Source organism: Salvia splendens, chromosome 15, assembly GCF_004379255.2.
Source record: "Salvia splendens isolate huo1 chromosome 15, SspV2, whole genome shotgun sequence".
Taxonomy (NCBI): domain Eukaryota; kingdom Viridiplantae; phylum Streptophyta; class Magnoliopsida; order Lamiales; family Lamiaceae; genus Salvia; species Salvia splendens.
The window spans coordinates 25,375,844-25,397,111 of NC_056046.1; the positions used below are offsets into that span (position 1 = coordinate 25,375,844).

The 21,268-nt window shown below is 39.9% G+C and overlaps 3 protein-coding genes across 4 annotated transcripts; 1 reads left to right on the plus strand and 2 right to left on the minus strand.

Annotated features, from left to right (window-relative positions):
- Window positions 1-242: 242 nt before the first annotated feature.
- On the minus strand, window positions 243-614 carry LOC121766917. The gene has a single exon (XM_042163145.1). The coding sequence runs from the start codon at window positions 612-614 to the stop codon at window positions 243-245; it is 372 nt and encodes a 123-aa protein (XP_042019079.1).
- Window positions 615-8,884: 8,270 nt separating this feature from the next.
- Window positions 8,885-13,278, plus strand: LOC121768791 (O-fucosyltransferase 31-like). Its single transcript, XM_042165343.1, has 11 exons — window positions 8,885-9,030; window positions 9,328-9,506; window positions 10,389-10,451; window positions 10,556-10,637; window positions 10,777-10,847; window positions 10,960-11,048; window positions 11,176-11,379; window positions 11,685-11,955; window positions 12,165-12,392; window positions 12,492-12,689; window positions 12,802-13,278. Exons 2-11 carry the CDS (start codon window positions 9,366-9,368, stop codon window positions 13,009-13,011), a joined length of 1,557 nt encoding a protein of 518 aa, XP_042021277.1. The 5' UTR covers window positions 8,885-9,030; window positions 9,328-9,365; the 3' UTR covers window positions 13,012-13,278.
- A 958-nt stretch (window positions 13,279-14,236) lies between these two features.
- On the minus strand, window positions 14,237-20,987 carry LOC121769116 (mechanosensitive ion channel protein 2, chloroplastic-like). 2 transcript variants are annotated; one of them, XM_042165811.1, is made up of 13 exons: window positions 20,828-20,987; window positions 20,676-20,741; window positions 20,184-20,341; window positions 19,505-19,628; window positions 19,262-19,359; window positions 19,073-19,186; window positions 18,301-18,361; window positions 16,920-17,069; window positions 16,693-16,803; window positions 16,260-16,427; window positions 16,044-16,157; window positions 15,732-15,788; window positions 14,237-15,442 (listed from the first exon to the last, which is right to left on the minus strand). In XM_042165811.1, the coding sequence occupies exons 1-13, from the start codon at window positions 20,903-20,905 to the stop codon at window positions 14,534-14,536; spliced, it is 2,208 nt and encodes a 735-aa protein (XP_042021745.1). In that variant the 5' UTR covers window positions 20,906-20,987; the 3' UTR covers window positions 14,237-14,533. The 2 variants fall into 2 exon arrangements, with proteins under 2 accessions (XP_042021745.1, XP_042021747.1); XM_042165813.1 differs by having other exon boundaries at window positions 20,676-20,735; window positions 20,828-20,976.
- Between the last annotated feature and the right edge of the window lie 281 nt (window positions 20,988-21,268).

Consider the following 21,268-nt stretch of genomic DNA (forward strand, 5'->3'; position numbering starts at 1 on the left):
TCTCTGTATGGCTTTACCCTATGACCATTCACCATGAAGGAAGGCGAATCTGGATTGCTTCCTTGAAGTTCGATTGCTCCATTCTTTCAGAGGGCGATAATGGTATAAGGACCTATCCACCTTGATCTGAGCTTCCCTGGCATCAATTTTAGTCTGGATTGGAACAGTAGTACCCTCTGGCCCACCTTGAGTTCCTTCTTGCGAAGGTTTTTATCGTGCCACATTTTAGTCTTTTCCTTGTATCACATGGCAGAGTCATAGGCATCCAGACGGAGCTCTTCAAGCTCCTGTAGCTGCATTCTCCTCTCTGCAGCTCCAGCCTCGGTGTTCATATTCATTTCTTTGACTGCCCAGTAGGCTTGATGTTCCACCCCCACAGGTAAATGGCACATTTTCCCAAACACCAATCGGTATGGGGACATTGCGATAGGCGTTTTGAAAGTTGTCCTGTAGGCCCAGAGTGCGTCCTCCAGTCGGCGGCTCCTGTCTTTCCTGGTGGGATTGACTGTCTTTTCTAGAATTACCTTGATTTCTCTATTAGAAACTTCAGCATGTCCATTGGACTGCGGGTGATAAGGTGTGGATAGGCGGTGGTGGACTCCATACTTTCGCATCAAGGCTTCGATAGTTCTGTTGACGAAATGAGTTCCTTGGTTAGAGATAATAGCCCGTGGCACCCCGTATCAGGTAAATATGTTCGATTTCAAGAACTTCACCACTTCTCTGGACTCACACGTCCTAGTTGCCTTCGCCTCGATCCATTTGGACACATAGTCCACTGCCACCAGTATGTAGAGATTGCCTTCAAACGCGGGAAAGGGTCCCATGAAGTCCATTCCCCATACATCAAATATTTCACAGACAATAATGGGAATCTGAGGCATCTCATCTTTTGTAGATATCCCTCCAGTAAGCTGGCATCGAGGGCACCTTTTGCAGAATTCGTAAGCATCTTTATGGATGGAAGGCCAGTAAAACCCACTATCAAGTATTTTCCTTGCTGTCTTCTTTGGTCCAAAGTGGCCACCGCAAGCTAGTGCGTGGCAGTGGATCATCACTTCTTCCTGCTCCCATTCGGGTATACAGTGTCGGATTACTTGATCTGCCCCCATTTTCCATAGATAAGGATCGTCCTAATAGAAGTACCGGGAATCGCTCTTAAGCTTCAATTTTTGTGCCCTTGTAATCTCATCATCCCCGGGCAGCTCTCCTGTTACTAAGTAGTTGGCCATGTCAGCAAACCATGGCTCTTTCCGCATGTGTTGTTCCTTGCTTCGTTACTCAGCTTGATTAACCTCTTCCACTTGGTTGACCCACTGACATTCAGACGTTGTCTTGACCAGATATAGGTGTTCCTTAGGGAAGGCGTCTAAAATGGCTTCACCGTTATCGTCTGGCAAAATTCGACTTAGGTGATCAGCCACTTTGTTTTCGCATCCCTCTGCTTCCCAATCAAACTCCTATAAGAGGAGTACCCATCTGATCAATCGTGGCTTCGATTCTTTCTTTGTCAAGAGGTATTTGATGGCCACATGGTCCGTATACACTATCACTTTAGACCCTAGCAGGTAAGGTCTGGACTTCTCGAATGCGAAGACCATCGATAGCATCCCCTTCTCGGTCACGTCATAGCTCCTTTGTGCCTGATTCAGAGTTTTGGAAGCGTAGAAAATGACGTAACTCTTTCCTTCGATCTTCTGACCTAATACTGCCCCCACAACATAGTCACTAGCATCGCACATCACCTCAAATGGGTGATTCCAGTCGGGGGCACGTATTATTGGGGAGCTTATCAATCTGTCCTTCAGAAATTGGAATGCGGTTTTGCAGACATCTGAGAATTCAAACTCCACATCGTTATGGAGAAGTCTCGTCAGAGGCTGGGCTATCTTCGTGAAATCTTTGATGAATCTTCTATAGAACCCAGCGTACCCCAAAAAGGCTCTGATCTCCTTCTGGTTGGTTGGGTATGGAAGTTTTGCAATGACTGCTACTTTTGTTGGGTCGACCTCGATTCCCCTGCTTGATACTACATGTCCCAAGACTATCCCTTCAGTAACCATAAAATGACATTTCTCGAAATTCAGAACCAAGTCCTTCTGGCGACATCTTTCTAATACCCTGTTTAGGTTATGCAGCCCTTGATCGAAATCGTCCCCATAGACAGTAAAGTCGTCCATGAAGATCTCAATGCAGTCTTCCAACAGGTCCGAGAAAATGCTCATCATGCATCTCTGGAAGGTGCCTGGGGCATTACAGAGGCCAAATGGCATCCTCCTGTAAGCGTACGTGCCAAAGGGGCATGTGAACGTCGTCTTCTCTTGACCATCCGGATTTACAGCGATCTGGAAATAACCACTATAACCATCCAGGAAGCTGAAGTATTGCTTCCCTGCCAATTTCTCCAACATTTGATCAATGAACGACAGAGGAAAGTGATCCTTCTTCGTAGCTTGATTCAGCTTCCTATAATCTATGCACATTCTTCACCTTGTAACTGGCCTTGTCGGGATTAATTCATTTTTTTTGTTTTTTACCACCTGAATCCCTCCTTTCTTAGGCACCATGTGTACTGGGCTGACCCAGTTACTGTCGGGAATGGAATAGATAATCCATATCGAAACCAACTTGAAAATTTCCTTCAGCACCTCTTCCCTCATGTTGGGGTTGAGTTTCCATTGTTGGTCGCGGTGTGGCTTGGCTCCTTCCTCCAGTCGTATGTGATGCATACATAAGTCTGGGTTGATGCCCACCAAATCTGTCAGCTTCCAGCCAATAGCCTTTTGATTTCTTCCTAATACTTCCAACAATCTGTCTTCCTGCCCTTGGGTCAAGTGGTTGTTGATGATAACGGGCATTGTTTCACCCTCACCTAGGTAGGCGTACTTTAGATGTGCTGGAAGGGGTTTCAATTCCTTTGCGGGCTTTGGCTCTTCATTGGGCAGAGGGTTCTCTGCTACTTCTTGTTCCAGTGGCTTGCCTTGATCAAGCCGTTTCGCTAAGCTAGACACTTGAGCCGTCCCACTTGACCCAGCTGGCCTCGGACGCTCGCAAAATTCCGATATCGCCTTTACGACGGCCTGGTTGTTCATCTCTCCGACTTTCATGGTATCGTACCACTCTTCTACTTCTTTTTCAACCTCCTTATCTGCAGCGGAGTCAGTGAACTGTCTCTTTAAGAATTCTTCCTCCAAATACTCCTGTACCAAGGGCTCAGTCACATCTATGGAGTATACGTTTTCGCCGTCAGCTGGCTTCTTCATGTCTTCATCAATATTGAACGTATACTGCTCTCCTTTGAAATCCAGGCTTATCGTCCCATTTCGGAAGTCTATAATAGTGCTGGCTGTTGACAGGAACGGTCGTCCTAGTAGGACTCCACTCGACTCCTTTGTTGCGGGTTCCGCCATCTTGATCACAAAAAAATCAGTTGGGTATAGAAAGTTATTCACCTTAACAATCACATCTTCCAGAATTCCCTCGGGGTGAATACATGATCTGTCGGCCAATTGTATCATTATGTCAGTGTCGACGAGCTTGGTCGCTCCTAACTTCCGATAGATGGAGTATGGCAGAACGTTGATTGATACCCCTAAGTCGCACATAGCGTGCTCCACCTGGATGTCTCCGATAGAAATAGGGAGTGTGAACATTCCAGGATCAGTTTTCTTGGAGGGGAGGTCGCTTCTCTGGATTACGGCAGAGACGTTCTCATCTGTAATTAGTCTCCCTTCCTCATTGACCTTCCCTGCCAGGTAGTCTTTAATGAACTTGCTGATCGGGGGCATTTTTAACGCCGTCAAGAGCGGTACCTTCATATCCACGTCCTTGAACATACTTGCCACATCAATTGTAGCATCCCTTTTCCTTGTCACCATTCCACGGTACAGATAAGGTTTAACCCTTTCAGTTTTCTCCTTATGATTTTCTTCCGAGGCTTCACCTCCCACCTTTTCCTTGCCCTTTTCTTTCACTTGATCCAATCTACTGGATTCTCCCTCTTCTTCACGGCTTGGTCCAGAACCAGTTGCTGGAGATATCACAGGATGGCTTGGCCTTGGTAGAATTTCCCCGACCTCAGGGATACTTCACTAATATTCTCACGACCAGGTGGTTGCGTAGTGGCTTCATTTCCCTTCAACTCGCCCAGCGACACTGCAACTTGAGAGAGTTGTTTCGTCAGCATCTCCAACGCCGCCCGCTACTCTTTCTGAGCCTCCTGGATTTCCCGCATCGCATCATTTGGATGGTGCGGTACCAACATATCTCCGTGGCCTTCGTTGGGGTGTCGGTTGTATCTTTGATTCGGTGGTCCCCCACTATAGTTGGGCTACAGGTAGTCAGATTGCCCGTAGTGTTCTTGCTGATATCGCGGCTGGTTGTACTGTTGATTTCCAGGGTGCTGATTTCCACGTAGGTGTGGTGGGATGTAGCTGACCATCTGGTTGTTCAGTTGCCTTCCCTGGTTGCTAAACTGAGGGCCTTGCTGTCTGTACCCCCAGTTTCCTTCCTGTTGTCGACTTGACCATTTAGACTGTCCTCCACTTGACCAGTTCCCTTGAGGTCCACTTACCAATCTGCCTGACCTCCTTGCATTCTGTTCCCTCCAATGTTTGCCCTCTCCTGGATTCGAGTAGGCCAGTTTGGCTGCCCGTCAGAGGGTTGTATCTGCAGTGTCGAGGGTCGTGGTGGTTGGCTCTGATTCTGATTAGTCCATCTGAAATTTGGGTGGTCTCTCCATGGGGCATCTCTCTGTTTTCCCTGGATCCAGTTGCCATTTGCATTCCAGTGGCCAACGGCATTTACTTGGGCTTGTGGTTCTACCTCAGGGGGGAACTCGCAATAGTAGTAGTGATGCTCTTCTGGTGGGGACGGTTGCGGCACATACTGCGTTTCCTTTGGTGCAGGTGGTGGAGGTAGCCTGGCTTTCTCTACTGCCTCCAGCAGTTTCTTTTCCATCTGCTCAAACCGAGCCTCCAACTTTTCATCATTGCGCTCCTCTGCTGCGTGCACTGCCCCTCTTCTATACTGTCCTAGGGATGTCTCGTACGACCGCATGGCTTCAATAAGCCGCTCCAGGATGTTTTTGGCTTGGCTGAATGGGGTTTTTGAGAAATCCCCTTGGGCTGCGAGGTTGACATCATTCTTGCTATCCACAGTGAGTCCGCCATAAAAGATCGAGTAGATCTCCCGCTCCCCCAGCTTGTGATTGGGGCATGCTTGAAGCAAACCTTGGAATCTGTCCTAGTACTGGCCAAGGGGTTCATCGTACTCCTGCCTAGCCTCTGTGATCTCCCTTTTCAGGGCACTAGTCTTTAATGCTGGGAAAAAGCGATCTAGGAATTTCATGCGGAATTCAGCCCAGGTTCTGATGGATCCTTCCGGCAGCCTCGACAGCCAGACACCCGCATCACCCTTCAAAACGAAGGGAATAGCTTTGAGCCTGTAATCTTCGGATGTGGATCCCGCCGGAACGGGCTGAATATCACAGTACCGGCAGAACTCCTCTAGGAAGGCGTACGGACACTCCTTCGAAAAACCGTAGAAGTGGGATAAAATGGCCAGTACTCCCGATTTGATCGTGATGGTCCGCATTCCAGGAGTAGCGGCAATGGCATATGTGGGCTCCTTCTCATCATGAGTGTACAGAGAGCCAATACCGGAGTCGTCAGCGACAAGGGCCATCTCTTCTGTTCGTTCTGGAGGTGGTTGTGTGTTGTGTTCAGTGGCTGCTGCGGCTTCTAATGCTGCTCTGTAATGAGTGGTGACAACGCCGGCTTCCTGGACTCTCCAATGAGCGTCAGTCTCTCTGTATAGAAAGGGGTGATTCCAGTGTCCACCGCGTTGGTACCTTCTCATCAATAGTGAAAAACAAAATGAGAAAACAAGGAAATAAAACTATATACACCTACGCACTACACACAAACATAAAGTAACACCATGCTTCCCCGGCAACGGCGTTATTTTGGAAGGCCTCGAGAGGGGCGCGAATTCGGACCAAGTTATATTGAAAATAACTGAGCCGATTGGATCAGTTAGCAAATGTCGTTGCCACTTGATCGATTCAAACTCGCTATCGCTCGTTTCCTACCAATGTAATTTGTAAACTCCCAATTTTGCACTACTTTAACAGTAAAGCGGCAAGTTCGGGGTCTATCCCACAGAGAAGTTGGTGTGTCGAGAGTGTGTGTAGTGAACAGGGGGTTGGTTGCTGCCACGCTTTATTTAACTTGGGAGTTTTTTAACTACTGTTTTTACTCTAGGCAGAATTAAACTTGCTAACTTGATAGAGGTAAATTTAACTACTGGGTCAAGTGAATTGCAGGTGAAAATGTAACAGTAAACGCGAGAATGAAAATGTAATAACTTTGATTAAACTAAACTGAGAGCAGTACAGCGTGAAATTGAAACTAAACTAATACTTCGGAAAATAAGAAAGCAAGTAAACCGAGAAGAATCTCGGTGGGTAATTTAGGAATACGCCGACAGATAACAAGTATTCTGCAGCGCTTCTTTAATTCTCCTTTCTAACTACGCATTACTTTATCTAAGCTAAGCTATTCTAGAAACTGGACTAAGCTAGAGAACTAACCTAAGCTAAACTAGACGGAAAGTAAAAGATCGGATTCCTTCTTGTGATGGCACACCCTCTATTTATAAGCTCGATTCGGCCTCCAGCTGGATAACGATCTTGACAGGGAATATTCACTCATGCTGAGAATGAGCGACTCATTGATTACTACGTGCCTTTCTTCTAGAATTACGACGTGCCTTTCTTCTAGAATGACGACGCTTTTGAGTAACAGATTCATGACTCAGCTCTGTCCTTGCGTCTCATAAGCTAGCATATGTCCCCTTCTAGAACGTCATCCTTGATAACAGAATGGTGCGCCATATCCAGCTCATTTCCTCACGTGTTCTTCTTCTAGAAGCCAGCGGTCCCCGCCTAACTGTTTGATCACCCCCTTGATCAACTCCCCCGATTCTTGGCCTTTTATCGCCTTTTGTACTTGCTTGATCAGTTCGGCCTTGCTGCCTTGGTCAAGTGGCAAGTGACATTTCTGCACATGTAACACTTGTTTTGCGCGATAAACCGATCAAGTAGCATATATTTTTTTTTATCAAGTAACATACATTTTACCCTTAAACCGATGCATGAAACGAGCCTTATTAATATATATGATAGAGCACAAAATTTAATTTAGAATCTCAAAATCAATACAAAACGATTATTATAAATAGTACTTTAAACACTTTAACCACTAGAATTAATGTCTAGAACATTAGTGGTCAATAGGGTTTGAAGACGACAAGTGAGAATAAATGAGTCGTTTTGAATCAAAATAATGTCATCAAGAGTGAGGACTCGAGTTAGGTAAAATATGACAAGTGCAATAAATATAGCATATGCGACAACATGTTTGGATGGCTACTTCATAAATGCGACAATTTAGATTAAGTGATTAGTACGTCAGCAATAAATATAGCATATGCGACAACATGTTTGGATGGCTACTTCATAAATGCGACAATTTAGATTAAGTGATTAGTACGTCATTTAACTACAAAATTGGAAATGATTTTTTGTTGCCCCAAAATACCCTAATAGTTATAAATAAATAAATAAATAAATAAATAAATAAATAAATAAATAAATAAATAAATAAATAAATATGTTCCTCTACTTTTAGGAAATTAGAATTCCTTTTATCTATTGCTTTGCTTGCAACCGTTGATTGGAATATTCATTCTGTAGATCCAAAGGAAAATGTTTTTACAATGGAACGATTGGTAAAAGTACTTGATCCCTTTCTTCAATGAGATTTATTGCAATAAATAAATAAATAAATAAATAAATAAATAATTGTTTATATTATGATATTCTTTATTTACAACGTATTTTCTTATATTTATATGAATTTTTAATTTCCGTCAGATTCATACCTTTTCGCATTAAACCCGAGATTGCGTCTCTCTTTTCTCTTTTTTTTAAGAAAGCAAGAAAATGAGATGTTTATTAAGTTTTCTAAAAGCATCTCCAAAAAGAGAGAGTAAATGAAGAGGTAAAATTTTATAATTATCATATTTACTCTTTTCTTAAGAAAAATTATTTTCCAAAAAGAAAGGTATTTGAGAATGTATTACACCTCTTTTCCATTTTGAAGACATATCTTTAACTTTCCATCGATGGAGAGATAAAATCTTATAACTATTTGTCTTCTTTTCATAAAAACCATTTTTCAACGGGGAAGGTATTTGAGAATGTATTAAACCTTTATGTTTTTTAATGCATTTTGTAGGAGTATTGTTTTATTTTAAAAATAATTTATTTTCAATATATCTTTTTCATTAAGAATGTGTTAATATTTGAAAGGGTATATTTCACTTTTTTTAGAATAGTAAATACATAATATATCTTTTTCATTTATCTTTCCTACTAAAAAATACAATGTGTTTCCATATATTCCATTAAATTAGAAATTATCCCAAATTTCCAAACATTCCAAAAAATGTCCTTTGTAAAATACAACATGTTTCCATATGCATTCCGTTAAATTATGAATTACCCCAAATTTCCAAACATTCCAAAAACATGAAAATAAATAAGTACAGTGTAAAAAAGAGAAAACTAAATCATCCAAAAATTTGCCCATGGCGAAAGCAATCTGTCGGTGGCGCGATGTCCCAATTACAAAATAATAAAAAAAACACCCCACAAAATATTTTCTTTTCCCCACAAATATTTGGATCGCGATTAAACCTAATAATTTATAAACCTCCCTACTTTATTTTTTTTTAAAAAGGGAACTTCGCATAATAAAATTGGAAAGAATTTTCTCAAAAAATATTACAATCAGCTGTTTGATAAGATAACCCAATTCATTGTGCGACGCGTAGAAAGCGGTGGCTGATAAAATATTACAATCAGCTGTTTGATAAGATATCCCAACCAATTATATTACTCCCCCTTGACCATAAAGAGACTCCAAATTTATGCAGCTGTTTCTTGTCTTCTCACTGTGAAGTTTTGTGAGTGTAATTTGATATTTTCTTGCTACTGCATTATTGTTCTATTATTGTAATTGTGGTTCTTGTTAACTCTTTCCACCTTAATTTTGGGTGTAAATATTGAAAGGTTTTTTTCTGACAATATTTTAGTTAAAAAAATTGGATCTTTATTTTGGTAGTGTGTTTTGTCTGTGAGCGTCATAAACGGGGGTGAGTGGACTGAATGAAATTGGTCCTCTTTATTTCTAGTTGTAGTCCCTCTCTATCTCTGCCTCTTTCATTGCTTACAGCAATAAAAAAAAAAGAATACATGTGCAGTTAGCTTGCAATAAAGATCAAGAGCCATTATTATTAGTATGAGGGAGGGTTGTCATTCTCACATTCACAACTACAAAGGAGGAGGAGGAACCATGGCTGGAGCCCTTTTGCTGCTGCTGCCCCTTCTCTTTCCCAGCCTCTTCACTCCTTTCAGCCATGCCTTTCCCTCACTTCTCTCGGTATGTTTGATGAATCTATGTCTTGTTTGTTTGAAGTTATCTTTGTGTTTGGTAATTTTGCTTTTTTTGTGTCTGTGTTTAGTAAAATTTGCTATTTTGTTTAGTTATACGAGAGGTTGTTGCAAAAGAGGTGAGATTGGATGACTTTTGCCTTTTATATGAAATGGTATTTTGTGGAAATTTGTGAATTGTTAGGTAGGTAGGGAAAAGATTTGATCTTGATGGGAATTTTGGAAATTTTGGCAATCTTGATTCTTGGTTAGTTATTCGGTTGTTGAGGATTTCGTTGCCAGTGAGGATTTCCTTTGATTTGGTGGCAGTTTTTAATTGAACTATTAATCATATTTTGGTGTCCAGAAGAAAAACTTTTATTTTTAAAGTAGATAGTTAGGAATCTGGAATTTGGCTTCCGATAAAAAAAAATATTGAAGCAGTTCAATTTTTCTAGCAAATTGGTCAAGCATAGAATTATTGTGTCAGACATAGTTGCTTATTACTATAATTATTTCAAGTGTTGACTTCATGTTAGAGTAGGTAATTTGGATCTGATTATGTATTTATAGAACGTATATTCTTTCTGGTCCCTTGCTGGCTGGATTATTGATTTGCGTTAGTAAATGAGGTTTAAATAGAACTATGAAGGCAACGCGTGTATGATTGGTGTCGTGTTCATCGGTAAAACAGCATATGGTTATCAGAAACGACTCACGATACAGGCTTGGACGACTGATCTGAACATGTACAGGTTTACCAGCCCAATTTCCGCGGATATTAAAGTCATGAATCTCATGATGAATGTGTTTGCTTTGGTTTACTATGAACATCTTGTCGCTCGACCAACCTGCTATCGTTCTCACTGGCTGACAATTGTTTCTGGTGCAGGAGTGGAATGCTCCAAAACCACAACATACTCGTTTACTTAGGAGTGCTCTGGAACGCCAAACTGTGAGTAAGAGTTCACTGATTAATTCGCACGTCTTAAACAATGTTCTTTGTTCAGAGTTCAGGCTGCTGAGCCATTCTTGCTTCTGTTTTTCCTTTTGTTTCAGTCTGTGGAGCTACAACGTGATCTATGGAGGCCTTCTGCCGACCAAGGATGGAAACCTTGTCTTCAACAAGTTAGTACATCGAGTAAGCAAATTTTTCTGCATCTTCTCAATTTGTGTCTCTTTATTTTTTTAAGAGAAAGGCATAGCCGAATCTGAGCAAGCATGTATAATCTGAACTGCTGCTTGTCTCCATTAAATGAATGGTGTTCTTTCTTGAGCAGCGTTGCCAGAGAAATCTCAAGGCTATATTCAGGTGTTCCTCGATGGAGGACTAAACCAGCAGAGAATGGGTGTAAGTACTTCAGTTTATTATTAGGTGGCACGTGCACAAGTTCTGTTTTTTTTCTGAGCTGGTTGATATTAGTTTATATGGAGTCCACTAATACATATATCCGTTTATAAAGATTTGTGATGCAGTTGCTCTTGCTAAAATTTTGAATGCCACACTCATAATTCCGCATCTTGAAGTAAATCCTGTTTGGAAAGATTCAAGGTCCTCTTTATTGAGTTCTTACCCTTCAAATGAGTTTTGTTAGGACGAGAGTTCTAGTTCTTATTCTCTTTTTGATCGTCAGTCGTTGACCCGAACGAGACATCGCTCTTTTGTCTTTTCCTTCCAGCACATTTGAGGAAATATTTGATGTCGACCACTTCATTAATGTACTGAAAGACGACATATCTATTGTAAAAGAGTTGCCGGATGAGTACTTTTGGAGCACTCGGGAGTACTATGCTGAAGCAATTCGTGCTAACAGAATAAAGACTGCACCTGTTCATGCTTCAGCAAACTGGTATCTGGAAAATGTCTCGCCTGTCCTGCAAAGGTTGGACCTCCTAGAGATTTATTTCGCTTTCTGGATTTGAAATAATGATTTGGCATTCTTCTCATATACTCAATCATGCCACGTGTTTATGTCATTCGCCATTTCCTTGGCATGTTTCCTCTATTTCTTTTAAACACCACGTGTTTCATGACCTTCTGCTGTACCTTGTTCTGGAATTAATATAAAAGCTTCTTTTTTGTCTGAATAAAACGTTCAGCCTGGCTGGCCTTAGTATAAACGTCATTGTTCTTGTTCTTAACTTCAATTTTGTTAGGGTTTAATTGTTATATTTTTCCATTTTGCAGCTACGGTATTGCTGCAGTTGCGCCCTTTTCCCACCGTCTGGCTTTTGACAATATGCCCAAGGACATCCAGAGGCTACGGTGTAAGGTCAATTTCCAGGCTCTAGTCTTTGTTCCTCACATTAGGGATCTGGGCAACACCCTTGTCAGTCGTCTAAGACATCCTCCCACCACAAACGAAGCCGACAGCAGTAACTACCTAACAAGAGTAACCGACTCAAAAGACAAACAAGGGAGTGGAAAATTTGTTGTCCTCCACCTTCGTTTTGACAAGGTATGCTTGCTTAGATAATTTATGGGCTAAAATTTGATTTCATTTCTCTTTGGACTTATTTCTACAGTTATTTATTCCTTTTTAGATTTTTATGTTGTTTCTCGAACTTGGATATATGCATCTTCAGGGACGCACTCTGAGACTAGTTCACCTTTTTTCGGTGACTGCACAGTGCACACTATAACACATCAGTTTCATTCGTTATTCAGGATATGGCTGCCCACTCAGCTTGCGACTTCGGTGGAGGTAAAGCCGAGGAACTAGCTCTTGCCAAGTATCGACAGGTTATTTGGCAGGGAAGGGTGTTAAATTCTCAATTCACTGATGAGGAGTTGAGGAGCCAGGGGCGGTGCCCGTTGACTCCAGAAGAGATCGGATTGCTGCTAGCGGCTTTAGGGTTCGACAACAGCACTCGCTTGTATCTTGCTTCTCACAAGGTATGTCAAGCAAATGTTCCTTTTTCTTTACTTGCATAAATGTTTATAGCTTAGCCAACACTTTCTTGAAGCTGCTAATTTCTTGTGATTCTGTTTCAGGTATATGGCGGGGAAGGGAGGATCTCGACGTTGCGTAGCTTGTTTCCTCTTATGGAAGATAAAAAGAGCCTTGCATCTTCAGAGGAGAGAGCTCAAATCAAAGGAAAGGCTTCACTATTAGCTGCGGTTGATTACTATGTCAGCATGCACAGCGATATCTTCATCTCCGCCTCACCGGGAAACATGCACAATGCCATGGTAATTTGCTCTTCCCGTCAAATCTATCAAACATGAAAACTTGTGTCAAACAATACTCATATCGTATTTGTTAATTTTGTTGGTTTTCTACGTTTGACTCCCAAATTTGCAGGTTGGCCATCGGACATACGAGAATATGAAGACGATAAGGCCTAACATGGCGCTTTTAGGGCCGCTTTTCTTGAACAAGAGCTTGACATGGCTAGAGTTTCAGGAGGCGGTAGTGGAAGGGCATAAAAGTCGGCAAGGGATACTCCGGCTAAGGAGGTCCCAACAGTCTATCTATACGTACCCAGCTCCGGACTGTATGTGCAGTGCTTGAGGCGGGTTGCGCGTTTACCGGGTCGATCCTTGTATGAATTTTGGCTGCAGATAGAGTGTGTGGTTGTGGCTTGCATTACTTAGACAATAAATGGTTTCCCTTCATTCATTTGGGGTCGTCCTAGGAGTTATATATTTGTAAAATTTGAGGTCGTGATTAACTATACAATTATCTTGAACCAGCATTTAGGATATGATTGTAATATGCCACTCATTTCCACTATCTTAAATTATTTTAATCAATTAATGCATTTCATTTTTTTATGTACGTTGAACTTTCCAATTCTCTTGTGAGTGAGACTTACTTTAGAGAAATTGCTAAACAAAAAAAACTTTACACTCGGGTGGAATCCGAAAACGTGCATCTCTTTGTTATAATTTTGCTGCATATAATTACGACGATTAAAAAAAACACAATTGGATCTAAATTTATCATCTCGTTGAAAGGTTCTATACATATGTTATTTCTCAATGTTTTTCTGTAGACAAAGACTCCGTTTTTTCCTCTTTTCAGATAGTAACTCAGAACATGGAGTGTGTGAATCAGACCCTTGTTTGAATTGAGATACTGATGCAAGTTCTTCCCTCCCGAATCAGATAGATTCATGTTGAAAGATAGCGGTCCTTATATACCGTAATAACAATTTTAATATGTTTGAAAGATAACGGTCCTTATATATCGTATTAACAATCGAAAACTCATAATTCAATAGAACTCCATCCGTCCCAAGGTAGTTTGAGCATTTCTTTTGGACATGAGATTTAAGAAATTGATTTGTTAAAGGTTAAAGTGGAGAGATGAAAGTAAGAGAGAGAATAAAATAAGGGAGTTGAGAGATAGTAAAGTAAGAGAGGAAATAAATATTTTTTTAAATAAATTACTCAACTACCTTGTTACAAACAAAAAAAAGAATATAACTCAACTACCTTAGGCCGAGGGAGTACTACTTTTTATGAATGTCAACTAAGTATCGTAAGTAAATTACCCCCGGTTGTTCAATTATTTGATAACCAGGGTCGTTCTTTAATAAATGATCCCCTACTTGTTACATCAAAAGTCAAATCGCAGGCTTCTACGGATAAAAAAACGAGCAGTTTTGGTAAGATTTGTTAATCTCTGCATATAATTTCAGTACAGTTTATGATGAAAAGTAAAATACCATAGGCATAGGCATAGGCATAGGCATAGGCATAGGCTTCAACAGAGAGTTGTATGGTTTAGAAAATTCATCAAAATGGACTTAATATAGAATGACAAATAACCCTCATTCCCGAAAAATATAGGAGAAAGGGATTTATGCCCCCAATATCTATAGTACAACACCAAAGGGGCAAGCTATTACAAATCAGATGCATCACAAAAGGCAAGTTCAATGCTTACATCAGCAAAGTTAAATTGAACTTCATATATAAAGAAGCACAATTGAAGATTTACCTAAGATCATCCACTTCTCTCAAAAATAGCATATGCATATGTACAGTTCCAATTGTGCACTGCAGGAGAGGCCAGATATGCTTTGCTTCTACTTTTGCTGATCTGACTGCTCGCTACTCGGAGAGCCAGGGGTGTTCGGCCTCTTACTATCGTTTTTCAATTTCTCCTCAATTACTGCTGGCCCATTGCCACTACGCAACGTGGCCAACTCCTTCATGTCTTCTGGATTTGGAGGGGCAACCATTTCTTCCTCAATGGGAAGGGTCCTCTTCGAGCCATCCAGTGCAACCCCGAGGACTATATTCTCTTCCATAGGCGGCTTGGCTGCAGGTGTCTGTGCAGCTTGCTTCGAATGTGGAGTTGAATAGGCATTGTCTGATCTTCGGCCCCCCAACTCCGGTGAGGAGATTGAGCTTGCATCTTGCCCAACCTTTTGTGGTTGCTTAGAAGAACTATCAGCTGTCGGACTTGCTTCTTCGATAGACTTGCTGTCAGTATTCACAACAGTTTTCGCACTGCTACTGAGTTTAGGATCAGGTGAGGATTTTGAAGCCGTCTTCAGATCCTCCTTGGACTCAACTTTAGGCATTTTTCCAGCCTCGGAATCAGCTTTGGTATCTAATTTTTGCACGTCTTTCGCCTTATCATCAGATGTTGTTGTTCTGGATTTAGAATCAGTGCTTAAATTTGTTTCACCCTTAGCTTCTACCTTACTATCTGATACTGGCTTTGCAGATGTTCCCTTGATATCTTCCTCCACATTTGCTCTTGCTGGTCGAGCTTGATTTTTGGGCTTTTCCTCCCCGTTGACTTTATATGATGGTTCAATCAACAGCACTTGGCGATTTGACATTCCCCCTCGGTTGTACATAGTTTCTGAAAATGGTACACTGTCCAGGTCTGCATCAGTAAACACTTTCTGAACTGTGCGGATGGGAGTGGCCAGTCGAGCACGATGGTGCCTGATGACTCTGAGTAGATCAAGCAGAATAGCTTCCTGTTGTCCAAATAAATGAAATCAAATACAATAATCAAAAGGCGTTTTATCTGAACTAGTAGAAAAAACCAAGGTCATGCGTATAAGTTGAAAAAAAGAAAAGTCCGAGAAAAAATTGTGCCACTTCTATCAACTTCGTAACCATATCATAGAGACAGTTTAGCGTCTGCATTCTCTGATACTTATTTAGCTATGGACCCATGACCTCCAAAGATGCATCATTTAAGGTCGTATAGAGCAGTGTTTATTGACAGAGAGTCAGAGAGCAATGACTAAGAAAAATTCTCACCTTAACACATAAATACTCTTCAAAATGTGAGGTCTTCACAAAGCATGATACCATTATCTGCACAAATACACCAAAAAAAATTACATATGCATAAATATGGAGTTTTATATGTATCACGAGTGCATATTCCAGGTGATGATGTGCAATGCTCACAAACATATTTTAAATCAAGCTCAATGCAGAAGATTTTGTAAACTCTCTGTGTGTGGTTGGGGTTTTGGTAGGTAGGTAGGGAAACATCAACTGTTTTCACCATTAATTTTCACAGTAAAAAAAATCCCTTCAATTGTACTTCAAAGAATTAAAACTCACCATGAGGGCCTGATTTTCAGGATTAATATTGTCCAAGAATACTCGTCTGTGCAATTTCTGTTGTTCCACTTGAGGATTCTTTGCCAATACCTTGCGCATATCAGCTACAATGTTCTGCACAGAGCGGATAAAATTTTAAGATGGATCAAAATGAGAGAACCCATCCATTCCTTTGCAGCAGAATTTATCAACTACACAAAGTATAACAGCACTCACATTAATTTTGCTGACATCCAGATGACTGATGGCTAGGTGGGTTTTAATACGCCAATGAGTTTTTTGAGTGAGATTTCTCACAACATTCACAGTAAACTTGTGGTTGGGAATGTGGACAGCTTCGCGATCTTCGCCTCTTACAATTGTTGGCGACCACCATCCTACATGCTGAAATCAAGCAACATCAGTGAGGACCGAAACATGATACAAGGTGAAAAAAGGTTTGTCCATTCACTCTGAAAGTAGACATCTGCAACTCTCACGAGTTCATGTGCATTGCAGTGTGTGAACAGCAGTAATAGGCCAGACAGATATACAGACTGTGAGAACATAATTAAACAACCTATATACAATTTTCATGTCTCAAGGAGCAACATGCCTAATACAATTTTTATGATACACTGCTACTGTTTTTCAACAACCCCATACGAACCTCAACTGTCCCAGAAACATCATAACCTTCAATCTTGGTCTGAATCCACTCATTCACAACGAATGGCCGGGTAGCATGAATCATTGCACTTGAAAGGAAATTGGTAAAGATCTGAATAAAGAAACCAAGGACTCTTGAGTGGATTTACAAAAAATGGGTCTTAAAATAGGCAAGAAATAAAAAATGATTGGGATATACTAAAAAATGAACAGAAATTTCATTTGCACCTCACGTCCAGCTAGTGTGAGCAGGACCGTCCCCAGACCTCCAGCTGTGAGCCATTTTTGAGTTGAGAAACCTAACAGCTCCATAAACAATGATACAGCCGCAACCCACACAGCTGTATATATAGCTTTGCCAGCAAACTGAAAACCCATCTGTGAAGAAACAACAAAAAACTGTTGAGAGTAAACTAATTTCAGTATCAAATGGAGCACGTATTCTGCTTTCTCTACTCATATACGTAGATATATCCTTCCATTTGGTAGCTTCCAATTTATGCATGAAAATCCATTGAGCCGCAGCCAATCAAATTTTTAACCTTGACCTATAGAATCATCACTTTCAGTTGTGGAAAATGGGTGGGATTATCTATGGTATCAGATTAAGTTAAAATCATTGGAAGGTTGAATTATATAAATAACCCTTTTTTACAAAAAAAAGGCTCTGAAATGCCATTTTGTACAGAACAGTTAAATTTTCTTTAAAACCATGTTCACTATAAATAAAATTTAAAATCTAAATGATACAAATGTTCAATTATAAAAGTTCCTGATGTGGAGTACATACAGAAGGCAGGTTATATACAGTAAATTATGAAATAAAGATTTAGAAGCCAAATAGTCAAAATTTCTGAGGGCTTAACTTTATTTTGGTAATTTAATAAACCAACTATAAAAGAAAATGAAATAAATATTTATTCATTGACCCTCACATCTGGGTGACCACTGAAACCCTTTTCATGCCTTTACTGAATATCTGATCAGTGATCACTCATGTGGAACTTTTAACTGGTGAAGGTAGATTGAATAAGAAGGATCCTTAACTTGCCAATACATACAGAATCCATAAGCATTACAATGGTTGTAAATCAATACATGTTGTCTAATCATTAACTGAAATCATTTAGTGGTAAGAGAGTTCTATGTTTGTATGGATACAATAGGATCCTAATTTACTATGATACACACAATTTGCAAGCATTTTAATAGTTCATATTTGTATGAAAATATGAGCATTGTCATATAAATATACCAACTATAAGTTTCAATGATTATGGTGTGGGTTAAGTTTATGCGTATTGAATGCGTACAATGCTACACATTCAGGGGGTTCATAATAAACATGCTACAATGGTAAGATATGCACTATGAAATTATGAAAAAAGTTCCAGATAAAGAATTTCAGGGGGGGAGGAACCCATTATATTAGAAAAAAAGTGTAGATCAAGCAACTATGCAGTTGGCCAAGCTTTTAAAAAGTACTGTAAAGTGGTGATATAACTAAAGTATCTGTGCACCACCATAAGTAAAATACGTTTTTTCACAGTAACAGTAGTACAAGCGCATGAAGAGATCCTGTAGCGTGAAACAAAGAGTGGGAACATACATTTCTAGTATCTGTGGAATCATTTGTCTCCATTGCAATTTTTTGTGCTTGTAGGATCAGACTGCACAAAGTAATAAAAAATGACATTAGTTCTCTGAGATGTAAACTGTTTGGTAGAAATCTGGAATAAGATACATACTTATACATAGATCCAAAATGTGATAGACACTTAAAAATGTAACTAAAATTACATATCAAAGTTGTCGAATTACACACAGCTCGCAATTAATCACCTAGAAAGCACCAAGGCAAGTTTTCTATGTGTACTTTAGCCAGGCTAGAGGCTACTATTCTTATGTGTTGCAAATTCTTATGTCCAAAACCCTACTTATTTTATCAAGTCATTTTGTTTTATATTTATCTGTTGTATTTGCTTAAATAACAATTCAGAAAGAAGAGCAAAGAAGACAACAAAAATCGGGCAAGTGATGGATCAGTGAATATGCTAGTCAAGCAAGAAAGGGAGTTATCTTATCTAAGAAGGATACGAAAGAATCTTGAAACGCAAAAATGTATGATGTAAGTTTCTGTATGCATATTGCGAGCATGAACGTATAAAAGAATGCAATAATTAACCAGCAGGAAGCTCAGGTGAATGTGCATAAATATGTATGGGGGCTTTAGTAAGTCCAGCAGCCAATATACATGAAAAGAATCATGGGAAACCAACCTCTATCAATGTCAATGTCACAGCAAAAAGAAAGTATCACTATAGTGTAGATAAAATTCTTTAGAAGTCAACATTAGTCAGTAAAAAGATAACGATACTAACCTTGACAGACAATATGCGAAGCCCAACACTGTTGATAAAGATCTGACAAAATTTAGGAGTCTTTGTTTAACAACCTGACCAGCTTCTGTGGGAATAGTTACTGGATCCAATGCTCTGTACGATACTAAATATAGTTTAGTGACCCTATCAAATCTGATTTTTCTATCTTCCGCTAACAGACATACTAACCTGCAAATGAGGATTGCTCCTGTCCATAGTAGCAATGGTTGAATATAAGCTGTTGTAATTTGATAAGTACTACTCTTTTTCCATGTATTATCACCCTTCTGCATATGTGACAGATTAATTGTATTCAATTAGTCGATGACTTACAAAGATCAAGTACTCAACTAAGTCTCAGAGACCCCTTCTTTCAAGGGTGTAAACAATAAAAAAAAAGGTTCAGGAAATGAAATATGAAGAACACAATACGTGGAAGAGTATGTTTCTGCTAAGTCGCACAAGTGGCCCAAGACCCCATACAGCAAAGATGATAATACCGACTGCTGAAGCCAATTTAATGACAAGGGGACTTCCTTGCAAACGATTAAATGATCTGCAGCACACAAACTTATGACTTAAGCAATCTGACACCTAGAGAATCAATAACAGAATCACACAGTTTCAAATCAGATGACTATTTCATTGGCAAAATACTTAATGGGGTGCAATTATGGGCATGTATCCGCCATTTGTACCCTCTTTTTTGAACATTATAAAAGAGGGAACAACGCATGAGCATTTCACGTGTTTCTAAAGCACGCAAGATTGAAACGCGTGTCTATGGTACACGCAAGAAAGAAAATATAATTACCAAAGATACGTATTTCTCTCTTGCGTGTACCACAGACACGCGTTTCAGTCTTGAGTGTTTCAGAAACACGCGTTACATTCTCGCGTTTCCTTCAAACGCTAATGCGTCGTTCCCTCTTTTGTAATGTTAAAAAAAGAGTGTACAACAAATGGCGGATACATGCCCATAATCGCACCCCATTAAGAATTTTGCCCTATTTCACGTGCAACACTAATGCTTCAACAGGTTTAATTGTGGCTTAAGGGGTCTTCTCAGAGAAATCAGACGAAAAAGCAGATGATGAAAAGGAGAAATTACCTTTCTAATGTCAAGGTTGCATTCTTTACACAGTTAGTGTCCAAAGGCGCGCCTAGATTTAAAAAACAATGGCACCTAAGCCGGTTATTTCTACAAGGAATCGTGCATACTCTTCTATTTATTCTCTTCGAAACATTTGAACTCCAAGAATAGTGTTGCTGAAAATGTAATTGGATAATAATGTCAAGCGTGGCCAAGAGCAAAGAGACAACATGAAGGCCAAATTTCAATGAAGTGCAAAGTAATAGGAAGAGAAACAATAATTAAATTCAGATTACCAAAAACACGAATTATTGTAAGAAACCACAAAGTTCCTGCAAAAAACGACTAGCAAAGAGAGGCATTCCAATTAACAGAAATAATCCTCTTAGAATTCAAAGAACTACTTCAATCGAAAATATAACTGCAAAAAACAACATGGGAATTCCACCCCTACCATGAAACCATCAGAAATATGGCTCAAAATAAAATCAATCCTATAACGGAGCATACCAATGAAATTGAGGGTAGATTATCAGCGGATACACATAATCTGCCATTGGCATTCGGATTCTGCAGCTGGAAAGTGATTATTACGATTAGAAAACAATTAGAGGAAAAATAGCTGAGTTGAAGGGAGAGACTACACGATTTGCATAGAATACCCTAAATCTGTTAGTACGCCCATTGCTCCGGCAAATTCCGAGCTGCAGAGAGAGTTGCAGAGAACCAGAAACAGTCATTTTCTTTCTCCTCGCTTTCCCGGTTTCCCCTCTCTCTCTGTCTGTCTCTCTCTCTCTCCACCCATTCGTATGTATCTCTCTGTATTAATAATTTTAGTAGTTGATTGAAAATATCGAGAACAAGAGGGGCCGACGCCAAATTCCGAAGTTTTTTTTATTTTCGTAAATAAACGAACTCTATACCAAACAAAAAAATACTCTACTATATGTTTATTTATAAGAAAAATATAAGTACTGTATTTAACATTTTGTCGTATATATTCCAGCTTGCTATGCTTGACTTAATAAATTCTGTGAATGTTAAATTTAGGAATTTTTAAATCGGTAGCCAACATTTATACGGTACATGTGTAAAGCTGTAAA

Excerpts from the sequence above, each read along its gene's own strand:
- LOC121768791 (XM_042165343.1), top strand. The coding sequence starts at position 9,366 with ATGAGGGAGGGTTGTCATTCTCACATTCACAACTACAAAGGAGGAGGA. Across the intron at positions 10,638-10,776 it reads TCAACAAGTTAGTACATCGA|CGTTGCCAGAGAAATCTCAA; the intron begins GTAAGCAAATTT and ends TTTCTTGAGCAG. Across the intron at positions 11,956-12,164 it reads TCCACCTTCGTTTTGACAAG|GATATGGCTGCCCACTCAGC; the intron begins GTATGCTTGCTT and ends TTCGTTATTCAG.
- LOC121769116 (XM_042165811.1), bottom strand. The coding sequence starts at position 20,905 with ATGACTGTTTCTGGTTCTCTGCAACTCTCTCTGCAGCTCGGAATTTGC. Across the intron at positions 20,742-20,827 it reads GGCGTACTAACAGATTTAGG|CTGCAGAATCCGAATGCCAA; the intron begins GTATTCTATGCA and ends ATCACTTTCCAG. Across the intron at positions 15,443-15,731 it reads AAGAGTATTTATGTGTTAAG|GAAGCTATTCTGCTTGATCT; the intron begins GTGAGAATTTTT and ends TTTGGACAACAG.
- LOC121766917 (XM_042163145.1), bottom strand. The coding sequence starts at position 614 with ATGCGAAAGTATGGAGTCCACCACCGCCTATCCACACCTTATCACCCG.